This window comes from Equus caballus, chromosome 28 (genome assembly GCF_041296265.1).
Source record: "Equus caballus isolate H_3958 breed thoroughbred chromosome 28, TB-T2T, whole genome shotgun sequence".
Lineage (NCBI taxonomy): Eukaryota > Metazoa > Chordata > Mammalia > Perissodactyla > Equidae > Equus > Equus caballus.
Genome location: NC_091711.1, coordinates 8,897,099 through 8,911,472, shown reverse-complemented (window position 1 = coordinate 8,911,472; position 14,374 = coordinate 8,897,099). Strand labels below are relative to the sequence as shown.

Sequence of the window (14,374 nt, the reverse complement as noted above, 5' to 3'; positions counted from 1 at the left end):
AATTTTCTTACAAGAAAACCACTTGCAATTGATAAATTTGTGCATAGGAACAATTACTTTCTATCTCTCTTCTTCCTAAACAGATATGCTAAAAGAACAGCTACGTAACAGAGGTGTTCGCATTTTGACTGGATTGGGAAAATACCTTCAACAATTGGACAAGGAAGGAAATGGACTTTTAGATAAGGCAGATTTTAAACAAGCTCTAAAAGTATTTCACTTAGAAGTATCTGAAAATGTATGTACCACAGATAATTCTCTGCAGTGAATGACACATTATTCTTAAATGGTATTATTCACTTTGCTACTGAAATTTTAGTAATTCCTTTGTCTCCTTCTTCTTTATGCCTCATTATCAGTGTTAAGCTATCAGGCAAGTAGTCCTGTTGATTTTTAAAAGTCCAACATTGACTCCTCCCTCACATGTTTATTAAGAGCCTTATAACCAGGCATTGTTCTAAGCTGTGAGAAGGCATACTCTGTACTCTTAAGGTCTTCATAATCAAAGGAAAGAAAGATATAAAAGATTACAAAACAATATGATATGTGTCAAAGGGAGAATGCTTTCAGAACACATGGGATAAATTCCAAGCCAGGTTATGGCGAAGGAGGGAAGATCACAGGATTCCTGGAGGAGGATCGTCCGCACGGAGTTTTGAAGGCTGAGAAGGAGTCGAGCAGACAAGAGGGGAGGAAGGGCATGGATCAGACAGAGGATACTTCCCGAGGAGAAGGACGTGTGAAGGCATGGAGGGGAGGAGTGTGGCCTCTTCCGGGAATTGCAAATCCCCACGCCACGCCCCGTCCCGAGCCTTCGCAGCACTGTCCCCTCTGCTCTGAGGGATCTTCACTAGACCTTTGCAGGGCTGGGATTTCTCGTCATTCAGGACACATGTTTCTCTACTGAGAGCACTACCCTGACTCCTCTGTCTGCGGGAGCACCCCGTCTGATCCCTGGTCCTCTCTACGCCATTAGCCCATTTTATTTTCTTCATGTCGCTTTATAAGTATCGTCTGGCTCTGCCTGCAAGTAGATTGTGAGTCCTATCAGCACAGGGACCAGGATGCTTCTGGTTTCCTGCTCTATTTCTGTCACCTCGAATAGAACCTGGCATATAGCAAGTGCTGAATCAACAGATGACACATTGGTTTAAAGGGATAGACGGAAGGAAGGAAGGTAAAGAGAGGAATGGAGAGAAATAAACCCAGCGGTGTCCGTGACAATGAAGCCTTGCACATCATGCTGAGAAGTTTGGATTTTATCCTAAAAGCATATGAATTTGAAACCCATTTACCTCAAAGGTTTCAGATAAGGCGCTCTCTTGCATTGTTCTCTTTTACTTGAAATGGTCTTATCACAAGATACAGTGTGTTTTGTGGAGGGAACACTGGAAATTGAATTTATGAGGTATAGGTTCAGTTCTATCCTTATGACTTGAACTGTGTGATCTTGAATAGGTCTTTTGACTTTCTGATTGACAGGCTCTGCCTAGGCGATCCAGATATGATGCATATAGTCACAGTTGCTTTGAAGCTCAAAGGAGGAAATTACATGGGAACATGCCTTATCAACTATAAAATCTGTGCCAATATGGTGTTGCCTATCATTGTTGTGACGTATCTGTCTTCCGTGTTTTTTGCTGAGTTTAACCTTGTGGCCCACCTAGTGACACACACCAGGGACCATCTAACTTCATCTCTTCCTTTCATAAATAATCATAATAGTAAAAAGCAGCAATAGAAAATTAGAAAGCCTTGGTGTCTTTATCTACCATCACACAGGTAATTATTAACTGAGATAGAACTAGAACCCAGATAATCTGGGCCAGGCTAGTACTCTTTCTGCATCACCACAATACTTCTCTTTTTGTTGATTTGCTAAATTTTTATGATTGGATTCAGGAATAAAAACTAAAATAATTATATAAGACTTCTAACATAGGGAGAACATATATTATGAAGATATGAGTAAGCTTCCTCTTTTTCTCACTTAAAAAATGATATCCCCTGTTATTTTCCCTGTAATGTCCCTGGAGACCGCCCGTGCAAAGATAAGCAAACACAAGAACATAAGAATCCCCAGCCTGGACGAATTGTGGAGCTAGTTTCTGGGAAGCCATTGTCATTCTCCCTGATGTGAAATAAAAAAAAAAACATTGATATGCTCCCTAAATAGCCTAATTTATATAGAGACACTATCAATAAATTTACCTCAGTTTTTTCCCAACTGAATGATTATTTTCCTTTCTGTACCATATCTTTGAAAGGAAGAGTTATATAAATTTGTCGCCACTTTTGGTAAATTATTCAATTCTTGAACACTATTTCTTATAAGCTTCAAGCAGTATTTTTTAATTCTAGTATTCCATGAGTTGGGTGAACAAATTCATCTTCTATCACTATTACTTATGATTTTAAAGGTCAAGCTCATTTTCACACTTAACGCTCACTTTACAGATACTTATAGTCTGTACCATGTACAGGGCTTAGGATAGACAAAACAAAAGTGTGGATTGTTGAGAACTGGGGGGAGGCAGGGCACCTTAAGATGTAGTTTTTCTTATTACAGTTTTAATTGAAAAAAATTAGAAGAAAGTGGAAGAGAATATTTTTGAGTACCCATTATTTGTCGTCACCTTGCTAGATGTTTTATTTACATTCTCAGTTAGAGCTAACAACTGGACTGAAACATTGAAAAGATATTCACCTGAGTTTAAGAAACTCTCATGCTGGATTGCTGGGTTAGGAACTCTGTGAATAGAACATTCTGTTAAATAGTGCATTTGCCAAAGAAGTCAGAGTCGATGGTAAATGAACAAACTGGCATAGAGGTTTACTCACAATAACACCTTTTAGTGTAAATTATGGAATCATATTAAAGTCATTCAGATCTTCCATACTTTCAAGCATGAAGACTAGCAGAAATACAATCAGTGGACCTAATGTTATTGGAGGCATTTCAGAACCTGGAGTGACTTTTTAATTGTCACAGATAGAAAACATTAAAAATAATTGTGCTCAAATTCAAGTAAATGGTAAGTATTTTTACGTGTGTGTGTATAGAAAGGAATTGAACTTAAAAAGATAGATTTGGGATTTATTGCCATTCCTAAGTGGCTCTTTACAGAACTGTCCACCACAGAGTTCCTTTAAATAGCTTTCTTAGTACCTTTGCTTGGATTTTTATTTAACTTTTTGGAATTTTCTTATTAAGTCTGCCGCCTTGTCTGGGGCTACAAAGATGTAACAAAATGCTATTATGATGATTATTGTTGTGGCCATATATAACTTAAAGGTGTAACAGTGGTCTCTGTGATTATTTCCAGGATTTTGAGTCTTCATGGCTAATTCTGAATGGCAATGGCAATGGCAAGGTTGATTACGGAGAATTCAAACGTGCCGTTATTGGTGAAATGAATGAATACAGGAAATCATTTGTTCGGAAGGTAACTTTCTTAAGTAATCTTTCAAATAGTTACTTATAATAGGTTGTTAGGTTCATTATTTTAAATGAATTACCATGTAAAATATTTTAAATCCCTTTAGCTCTCATGTATTTGGGTTTAGTAAAACACAAACGCATACAAACTAGCCCAGAATAAAGCAAAATAGTTTATGCATATGTTTTTGGAAAATATTATAAAAGGAAAATAAAATCTGAAATCAAATTTTGTTCACAAATTACTAGTTCTGTAAATTGTTGGCTCCATAAATTACTAGCTATATGACTATATCTGTTATTAAATATCTCCGAGCCTCAGTTTCTTGTCCCATAGAGGTAGTGTAAGGATTGAATAAGATAATTTGTGTTAAATTCTTAGCATTGGTGGCTGTCCCAGTGTCAAGGCTCAATACATGTTATCTTAGGATGGTTTCTCTGGTTTTTATAATATGCATGCTAAATGTTAAAATGAAGATGAAAGTTACCATCTTAAACTGGAATTAAAAACAGGAGTCCTGATTTTCTTAGGAAAGTACATATCACTTGGATTCTGGTAGCCATTTTTAGAGCAGACTTTTGAACAATGTAGTTTTCCTTTTCTTTCATGTATGTACCTGATATAAAATGTATATGTATCTCATATTGAAACAAAGCTATTGTGTATGGAATAGTATAAACAGTACATCAGGTGTAAGTCTCAAATAGAGAATATCAAAATCTTTACTGGCCAAAAGACACAATAAAAACCCCATGTGAAACAAATTCACCACATAATATTCGTAAATTTGCATTTATTTGTACTTTGCATGTGCTAGTAATAGGTTTGAGTGTCCAGAGTGGAAACTGGAGGTTGTCTCTTTCATAAATCTTGGTGCTGGCAATAGAGGACACACATAGAGTTATAAAGTAGGGCTGCCCTAACAAATACCACAGACTGGGTGCCTTAAACGACAGAAATGTGTTGTCTCACAATTCTGGAGGCTGGACGTCCAAGATCAAGGTGTCGGCAGGTTTGGTTTCTCCCTCAGCTTCTCTCCTTGGCTTGTAGATGGCTGCCTTCTCCCTGTGTGTTCACGTGGTCGTCCCTGAGTCTGTGTGTCTGTGTCCTCACCTCCTCTTCTTCGAAGGACGCCAGTCAGATTGGATTAGGGCCCACCCTGATGATTCCATTTTATCTTAATTACCTCCCTAAAGGCTCCATCTCCAAATACAGTCACATTCTGAGATACTGGGGTTAGAGCTTCAACATATGAATTTTGGGGGATACAGTTCAGCCCATAAAATGCACTGTATGCCTGTGAACACACTATTGTGAATAGACTAACTTGATTATAGTTTTGACTCTTCTGTAAATGTGGGATGTTGCTTTGGTCAGTTGTGTGTTTCTGTGCATCCACTTCTCTTCCCAATAAAATATTTTATATTTTATGATACTCAGAATTGCATTGAATTAGAGGAGCAATGAAACAGCTAGCATTTCAAAAGGTAGTGTTAAATTTCAGGAGATAGAGTGATTAACCCATTTATAAAGTATTTCACTTTCTCATTGATTTTGCACTTTTTGAATCAAAATAGTCCTGGCAATTTGTCTTGGCCATTTATCAGTTTCACGTGAATCCTAGGGCCGGAAGCTACCTGAGAGCTTTTACCCAGCTCTTCAGTGTGCAGAGCAGGAAAGCCAGGGTGGCTGAGGTTTTCTCAAGGTCAGGGTGCTGGAAGGTGGTAGAACTAATACTTGAGTGCAGATTACCTAGTGCCTTTTTTTTTTTTTTAAAGATTGGCACCTGAGCTAACAACTGTTGATAATCTTCTCTTTTTTGCCCCCTAAAGCCCTCCAGTACATAGTTATATATTCTAGTTGTAGGTCCTTCTAGTTCTGCTATGTGGGACGCTGCCTCAGCATGGCTTGATAAGCAGTGCCATGTGTCCGCACCCAGGATCTGAACTAGCAAAACCCTGGGCCAATGAAACGGAGCATGGGAACCCAACCACTTGGCCATGGGGCCAGCCCCTAATGTCTTGCTCTAATATCTTTCTCCCTGTGTCCATGATGCTTCCTTCACACACCAGTTTAATACTTTTAAACTGTCTTGTTTAGAGCTCAAAAATAGCCTACTGTAGAATAGAAGATTAGGTTCACATGTCTAATGATTTCATACAAAAAAATAACATTTCTCTCTTATTTAGGCCTTTATGAAACTGGATTTCAATAAAACAGGCAGCGTGTCTATTATAGACATAAGAAAATGTTACTGTGCAAAGGAGCATCCTCAAGTAATTTCAGGTAATTATTATAAGTCAGACTGCATTAGATTTCTAAAATGTTAGTTAATAAAAATATCTTTAAATCATATTAATTTATAATGTGGACTTGAGGCCATTAAGGGAAGAAATAAATAATTATTTTTTAAACCAGAAATGTGAGAGCTATTTGACTTTTTTCATTTATACTTCTTAGGTCTATTGTCTGTACTTATTTTTTTCTTTTATGTTTGTAATCGAGATTGAACTTTTATTTCTTGTTGAGGAGATAATGAGGGGCTTGAATTAGAAAGAATAGAATAGACTGGGAGAACGGATAATTACATGTGCAGGTTCTCCGAGTTAGTTTTACAGCATCTGCTTATACCTGAAGATTGACGGCAGAATGAGGGAACGCCTTTCTCTAGTGATGGGGCTATACATACAATGAACATACATACATCTATCAAAATTTGAGGATATAGAAAATATCGAAGTGATTCTAGGGATTCATTACCTACTATATTTCTTCTGACTTTTACTTTTACATAACTGATTTATAAATGAATTCTTATTGTGAAGAACGATTTAGCCACAGTAACTCTCCTCTGTTCACTGTTTCCCTCTGTAGACATGACGGTGATTACCATTTAATATGTATATATTTCCATCCCTACTGTATGAATTTTCATAGCTGTATGTGTACTATAAATATCTAAGTTTTTTGAAGATTTTTTTTACATGAAAGGCACACTAAATGTATTGCTCTGTAGTTTTCTTTTTACACACCAAAGGAGCTGTCCCTGGGTGGGCTCGAACCACCAAGCTTTCTGTTAACAGCCAGACGCACTGACTGATTGCACCACGGAGACAAAGATTTGAGCACCTTATTTTTATCTGCTGCATATCTTTTTAAAAATCAGTATACTACGGTTTACTTAGCTAGTCTTCTATTGGTAGAGTAATTTCTAATTATTGATGTACAATTAGTGAAGCAATGAATATGCTTATTTATGACTCCTGAAGCCCATTTTCTATTATTTTCTTGGGGTAATATCAAGACCTAGAACATCTATATTACAAATTTTAATTGATCCTCCCAACTTGTGTTGTAAGATGGCTATGCCAGATTACCCTGCCATTGCTGGAGAATTCATTTCCCCCACAACCTGACAATGCCTTAGATTTTTGCCAATCTGATAGGCTAAAAAACTATTTTTATTTGCATTTCTCCAGTTACTAGGAAGGTTAAACATATTTTTGTATATTTATTGACCATTTGTAATTTATATTTTGTGAATAGTTTCTAATTTATAATTTTGATTATATACTGGTAAATACTATAGAATACTATTATTCTAGAATTTTCCTTTTTTAATATTAAGAGAAGATGCACTGGGAGCTGGCCCAGTGGCGTGGTGGTTGAGTTCATGTGCTCCCCTTCAACCACCTAGGGTTTGCAGGTTCGGATCCCGGATGCGGACTTGCGCACCACTTATCAGGCCATGCTGTGGCAGTGTCCCGTATATAAAATAGAGGAAGATTGGCACAGGTGTTAGCTCAGGGACAGTTTTCCTCACAAAAAAATTTTAAAAACGAAAAAGAAGATGCATTGTAATTACTTTGGTTTATTATCATCATTAACCTTTGTAAATGGTTTATTTATAACTTTTAATTGTGAAGTGAAAAAAACAACAGAATTTGTTATGAAGATTAAAGCTAATCATCATTGGCTTCCCAATTTGTCATAATGTATTTCAGGTCAACATAGTTTCATTTGTTTATCAATGACTTTAAATGAACTACAGTTGCCGTAAGAGAATTTCCAGTATTATTTAATTGTACTTAGTGTATCTTTCCCTTTAAATCCATGCCATTCTCTGCTTTTTTCCTTTAACTAGTCATACTAAATATAAAAACAAGATAGTTTGTCTATTTCAAAATTAGGTGATTTCAAAACTTTTTATTTTTTTCTCTTTGTCTTCTCTAGTAATCTTAACTAAGTTGCTTAAGTAGCTTTAGTATGCGTCACTGAATCGGCAAGGGTTCTGTTTTTGTTGTTATTGGATAAGCCTTTGTTAGTTGAAGAAATTCCATACCTCTTCTTTGCATTCACATTAAGGAAGATAAGCTAGAAAGCTAAACAGTCTTAAAAAAAGGAAAACCTGTTACTGTTTTTAAAAAAAGAAAGACAGAAAACATTTATTGTTATCTATCATTACAAATTATAATCTATTCACGCACTCATCTTTGCGATATAGATTGTTTACAATTTATATTTAATTTCAAATTAAGGCTTTTGTATCACATATAATTTAACCATAGAAAGTATTTTCTTTTTACTTTGCTTAAATAATTTATTAGAAAAAAGCATTTTCAGCTTAAATAGAAATGAGATTTCCCAAATGTATTTCTGTGTAATGGTGTTAAAAATCTAACATCATTTATTAAAATACCTTCTGGTCTCTGAGAGTAGTGAAAGAAAGCTTAGTTACAAATGAGAGAAGGTAGGTATTTTCTGGGTGGGGGATACAAAGGAGGCATAAAATTCTTGAGTATTTGAAACGTACATTTAGATAAAACATGTTTTTCTTAAGTGTTAAACTCATCTGTTCAAAAGTATGCATGGTATAAGGGGAAATCTCTTCTGCTGACAGGTAAACATTTTTATATAGATTAGATCTCGATTAATTTTTATCCTTGACTAGCATTCAGTCACAAATTCACTTTACTGTTTTATATTACCATCTCTGCATAGCATAATTATTCGGTCCTTGTTTATTCAACTTGTTTTCTTAAGTAAAATAATCACTTGTTCTCTATTTCTCGTGTGTTTTTAAAAGACAGCAAACATCTTGCTATCCAAAGCAGATTTTATTGTTTTAGTTTGAAAGGCACTGTACAATGATTTATTATCTAAGTCGGTTAGAGAACCTCTGGCTTTTGAAAAAGATCCAACTCTTACCATAATTTTGCCCACCCTGTAAGAAACAATTAAAGGTGGTATTCCCATTTTTTTATTTTAAAATGCAACTTGACTTTAAAACGATTTAGAGAGTCACATAGATTTTTCTGACCCTTTTCTTCCTTTGTATATGGGCCTCTATTTTCTTTGAGTATTATATGACCATTTTTTTAAAGCTTCTTTTCATCTTTTAATTCCTCTTTTCTTATTAAAAAATTAATGAATGTCTTTTCCCCTGTGTCATGATAGGATCCTGGGAGTAGATCCCTGCAAAGAGGGTGGGGATGGGGGCGCAAATTAGTGAGATGAGTTCTGTGACAGAGTGCCTACATGTGGGTGGTCGCTGACAGCTTCCTAAGGAAATGGTGTTTAAGCTGAAATCACTCCTTCCCTTTAACTGGTCATAATATAATCAAAGCGACTTATTTAAATAACTTATTGTTCTCTTTGTGGATTAAAAATCAAATGAATTTTTAAAAGGATGAATCAGATATGTTATGTTCTTTCTTTAAGACACAGATCAAAGAATTAGAATTTTCTTTTACACATGATTTTCAATAGCATCTTTCTATAGGATGAAATTAATCATATTTGATATAATCCAGTGGAAATAGCCTACTGAAAGTTAGAGATTAAAATAGAATGATTTAATCAAGTGAAAGTTCTTCCAGCAAAGGTTTTCAAAGCCCTGTGAATCCTGTTTGCAGTGACATTTTCTAGCCTCAGTCATGAGTAACGGACCCATAAAATAACCAATGCCTGAGCGTAGGGCCGCCTTTCACACAGTGCGTTACTGTGTCAACAGCCTAGCAATCGTTGAAATTATTCGCTTGTTTTCTTCTTTCCTCATTTCTAATGGGAATGAAGGCAAGTCTTCTAAAACATTAAGAAATATAAGAATATCTATAGTAGTAACTATTATTTTGCCTTTCCGTATAGGATAGCCCCATCAGAAGCTTAAAAGATGCCTCAAATGTGTATTAAAATCACCATTACATTCTATTTCATGTAAGAAGATGTTTAAATAAATTGGAGGGCAGTTTGACATAAAAGTTCAAATTGTTGAAAAAATTTCCTAAGGTGATTATTTTTTTATCATCGTCAGTCATTTTACTGGACTTTTAAGGAGATTGTTTCATTGTCACTATTTTACAGGCCATTCTACAGAAGAAGAAATCAAATCATCTTTTCTAGAAACCCTGAAAGATGCCTGCAGCAAATCTGATGAAGTGTCGTATGGTGAATTTGAGGATTTCTATGAAGGTCTAAGTATAGGGATAGCCGATGATGAAGATTTTGTCAATGTCTTACGTATTCCATGGGGAATTTAGTTTTTTAAAGTGAATATGCCGTTCGCACTAAGCATTTTAAGGGAGAGATGAATTGAATGTAAAGTATGATCAAACACTGGAATATATTTGTCTAAAGCTCCCTTTATTCAGATTTTTTTTTCTCGAAAAGTTGAGTATGGAAAGAGAATATTCAGAAGGACAGATGTTGGGTGTGTGAAAGTTCCTGCACACGTACAAGTGCTCGCTTGTGTATAAGTTGTTAAAGCTCTGTCTTTTTGATTTATTACTTATCTTGAATATATTTTAGAGGTCAATTTTTAATTAGCTTTCATAAGAAAGTTACATCTGTATCAAACTATATGACAGCATCTATACAGTAACCACATTTCTTGTCTACTGTTTTTTTGCTACCCATTCCCCAAAATATAATTGCCACCATTCTCAATTTGATGATTGGAATTGGACCCAAAACCTGTGAGACTAAAATAGTTCACCTTGTTTCAAACATATGAAAATGTTCAAGGAATTAAAGTACATGCAAGAGAAATTTTCCATGCAGCGTGATTATAGATGTTTTCTGTAACAAGCATTTAGAATGATGGAGGCTTACCCCTAAAATGCTTATTTAAACGCTGATTTGTCTTGTGAATTCTTGTCTTCTAAATTATGTGCTGCTATTTGTTCAGTAGAGCACAAGGTAATTATTCTAGTGACTAGTTCTGTTTGTTCTTTTATTCTGTTTTTAACTACAAATCTTATTACCTGCACAGAATTGTTATTTAGCTAGAAACAATACAAAATGGGAGGGGGAATGTTTTCTTAGATTATTAAATAAGGATCTAAAAACGTGCATTATCCATTATCACATATATGGACTAAGGGATAATTTAGCAATTCTTATCCAAAATGTAAAGAGATATTTTCTGTCCCACAATTAATGTATGTTATTCTAAGCATCTCTTTTTGGTATATTAAACAACTGAAACATTTTCTTCTAAATAGATATTATTTAACGGTTAGATGTGTTAGAATCATTTTGTCTAAATTATTCTATGTTTCTCACTTGTCCTTGGAAATACAGAGAGAAGAGAGAACTTTATAGAGTTGTTTCCAAGTTCATAATTTTAAATTTTATATGTTAAGATTACATAAATTAGAAAAAATAGCATCAAGCAAAATAAGTGGTTCAAAAATGAAAAATCTATTTTGTAGAATATGACTTTTGTCTATTCCCTTGGCAATATTATCAGAAATGTGATGTGTGTGAACCCAATAAATTCAAAGTAGTACTTTTTCAAGATCTGAGGAGGTGTTAAAATTCACTACTAAAATATCAGAAAGAAAACATATATAAGTATATGTAACATTTCAGTGCTGTCTTCACTAGCTAAATTTATACCTTGGAATTTCTTTTTTGTTTAGGTTATTGTAATTGAAACAATAAACTGGAAGACATTTTGGCAAAAATAAGTCTATAACACCATTTCTGAGTCATGTTCTCTTTTTTGGAAAAATTTATCCCACTGTAATCATCTTAAACCCTACAGAGGGTTCTCATGTTAAAATGACTACTACTGTGGTTGGGCAGCACGCGTGTAGTATTTTCCCTTGATAAATTTTTCTTTACTTCTCCTTAACAAATCTGTTCTCAATATTGTTGTGTCATATTTTCCTGTGAATATAATCAGAAAATACGTAGGCTGTCATATTGTAGAAAAAGGGGAGATTCTTCTGGGATCTAACATTTTAATAAGACAGCACACTCTGAAACAAACTTCCTTCTTCATCTAAATACTCAGTGTGGTCATTTGTAGAAGTTTTTCCCTTCAGGAGATGTAGCTTTTTTGTAGTTAATTTATTATTTTACACTATTATTTCCATGTAGAGTTAGAAAATACATATCCAATACGTTATTTGCTATATTTTGTTAAATTACAACTGGTGGCACAATAAATCATTTTTATTTTGCCTCATTGTCTGTATTTTTCTTTGACTTTGGTGTAGTAAAATCTATTTTTTAGTATTCAATTTACTGGAAGTTACATTCAAACATCCACAATGTGTAATAGTTGACTTTTGAAATTCTACTCTTGATAGTCTTCAAGATTCTAAAATATCTCATGACTAAAATATTGAATTATATGTTGTAATGATGTTACATGAATTTTACAGTTAAGTGTATTTCATCATTCTCAAGATCTTTGAAAAGCAGGCACTTGTTTGTTGTATAGAATCGCTTTCCCAGATAACCATACTGTTCATTGAATTCTATGTGTTGATTTTGTGATTTTGTTAGAAAACAAGGGACATTATTTAGGAATTTTTAGCTATATTTTAATTAGAAAGAATACATATTTGCCTGATGGAGCAGCTAGAGTATTGTGTAGGCAAAAGTACATGTTCCTGTTTTAAAGGTTATTGTACATGAACATATGTGCTTAGTGAACCAGTGACTGCACAGGGAGAGTCACTTAGAGTAATTCATAATTGGATAGTTCTAAAACACATCTTATTAATTACTTTGGATTTCCATTCAGTTTAAGTTGTTTTCAGTTATGTTAGGAGAGAATTGTATACAATAAGCTATGCTTACTGCAGAGAATTTAACATACATTTGTGAGGTTATAGTTTGCAGTGCTTGCATAAATAAGATATATACTGTGATAAATTGAAATCACTTCCAGGTTGACCAGCAGGGACAAGCATCTGTAGTGAAAGTGCTTAAAGAAGTGGAGGGAACTGAGCCTCTGTAACACAAGCCAGGTAAGAGAAGAGCAGAGAGAATCCAGTGGGTTGACATGGGTGTATTAGTATCTGATAATGAGAAGAAGCTCCTGTCATATAGCCTTCCATTTTTATTTTATGGTTATACAGACTTTTAAGGAAAACTTATGTATTGGATATCTTCATATAATAAAGAATAAATGCACCATATTGAAGCCACTGTTAATTTGATCTTTACTTCATTCATTCGGTCGTTTATACTTACTGTGTAGCACAATCTGTGCAATTGCCCAAGGTCCTGAGACATTCTAGATTTTTCTCATTCTCTGTTTATCCACTCAGTCGCGAGTCCTTTAGTTTCTTACTTTGGAGTCTGTCCCTTTCACTATTCTTGCACTCGCTATGCTTACTATATATCTCAGTATGCTTCTGCCTTTGCCCAAACGCTTACCACTTGTCATGTGTATTACCCCCTTATCGACTCTGCCTCCTCCCCAATCCTACTTCAACTCATCCTACATATTGTTGGAACAATCCTTCTAAAATCTACATTACTTGCATGATTCAAGTTCTTTCATGGTATTCCATATCTTTCAGAAAATTTCAAACTCCTTACCTTAACACGTAAGCCTAAATGAGCTGGTCTCCCAAGCTCATCTCCCTCCACTCTGTCTCCATGTCCTCCAGCCACTCTGAACTACTTACCGTTTTTAAAATGGATTGTGAGGTTTCAAACCTCTGCCTTCAGAACTGCTCTGCGACTTTGTTTAAAATTATTTCCTCCATGTAGTGCATCTAAATTAATTCATACTGGTTTTCTAACACTACGTCAAGAACCATCTCTTCTAGAAAGCTAAATCAGACAAACTCTTGAGTCTGATGTAGTTGCCCTTCTTTGGGATCCCATTGGCACCCTGGGTGTGTTCTTAATCCAGCTTTTATCACTTTATACTATATTGATTACCTTGCTTATGTTTTTCCCACTAGATTGTAAGCTCTTTGAAGATAAGAATCATATCTTGTTTAACTTTAGGACCCTGGTGTCTAGCACAGCATCTGACATGTGGTAGGTGTTCCATCAAAATCTGTTGACTGGATGAATGTATGATTTATTGAGCAGCAATTGTTCTGGTACTTACATTTGAACACTTTTTCGTTAAAACACTTTAGCATAGACTGTGTAAATATTATGAATGTGCAATTTAGTGTAAGCGTCAATTATAGGGGCAGTAAGTTCCCCTAATAAAGAATGCACAGACGAAAGGTGGGTCGGTTAGCACTTTTATTACGGAGGGCTCACTGCTCAGTGGCTGCTGTGCTCCCTTCAGTTAGCTGGAACTCAGGCAGGATCTGATGCCTACAGAATTAGCCTCCTAGGCACGATGAGTTTTATTCATGAAGACAGTGTCTCCTTAGAGTCCGAAAAGGCCTGGGGGGCCGTCTGTGGATGAGAATGACTTCTGGTTGCCCAGCTGTAACAGATGCCTGCCCTGGAATGTTGCCGCTGCTTCCTCCGCTGAGCCTTTCGTGCTCACTGGGGGTGGGAACTCGTGAAAGGACAGGTCGCTGGGATCCACTGAGTTTACAGAAGAGCTGTGTAGTCTCTGTGCCTCCTGCTAAAATGTGCTTGTTTAGTAAATGTCTGTATATGTGGCAGAGTTTGGTCTGAAAATTTATTTTACTATAACTGGGGAGTGAGGTTAGAAGTAG

General features: G+C 35.4%; 1 protein-coding gene across 7 annotated transcripts in view; it reads left to right on the top strand.

Moving 5' to 3' along the window:
• The window catches only part of CAPS2 (calcyphosine 2), a 53,243-nt gene extending 40,355 nt beyond the window's left edge, over positions 1-12,888 (top strand). For all 7 annotated transcript variants that reach the window (XM_023631114.2, XM_070254180.1, XM_023631113.2 and 4 more), the window contains 4 exons: positions 84-238; positions 3,327-3,446; positions 5,630-5,726; positions 9,804-12,888. In XM_023631114.2, coding sequence (XP_023486882.2) covers positions 84-238; positions 3,327-3,446; positions 5,630-5,726; positions 9,804-9,979 — 548 coding nt within the window. In that variant the 3' untranslated portion in view covers positions 9,980-12,888. The remainder of the gene's footprint in view (positions 1-83; positions 239-3,326; positions 3,447-5,629; positions 5,727-9,803) is intronic.
• Positions 12,889-14,374: the final 1,486 nt, after the last annotated feature.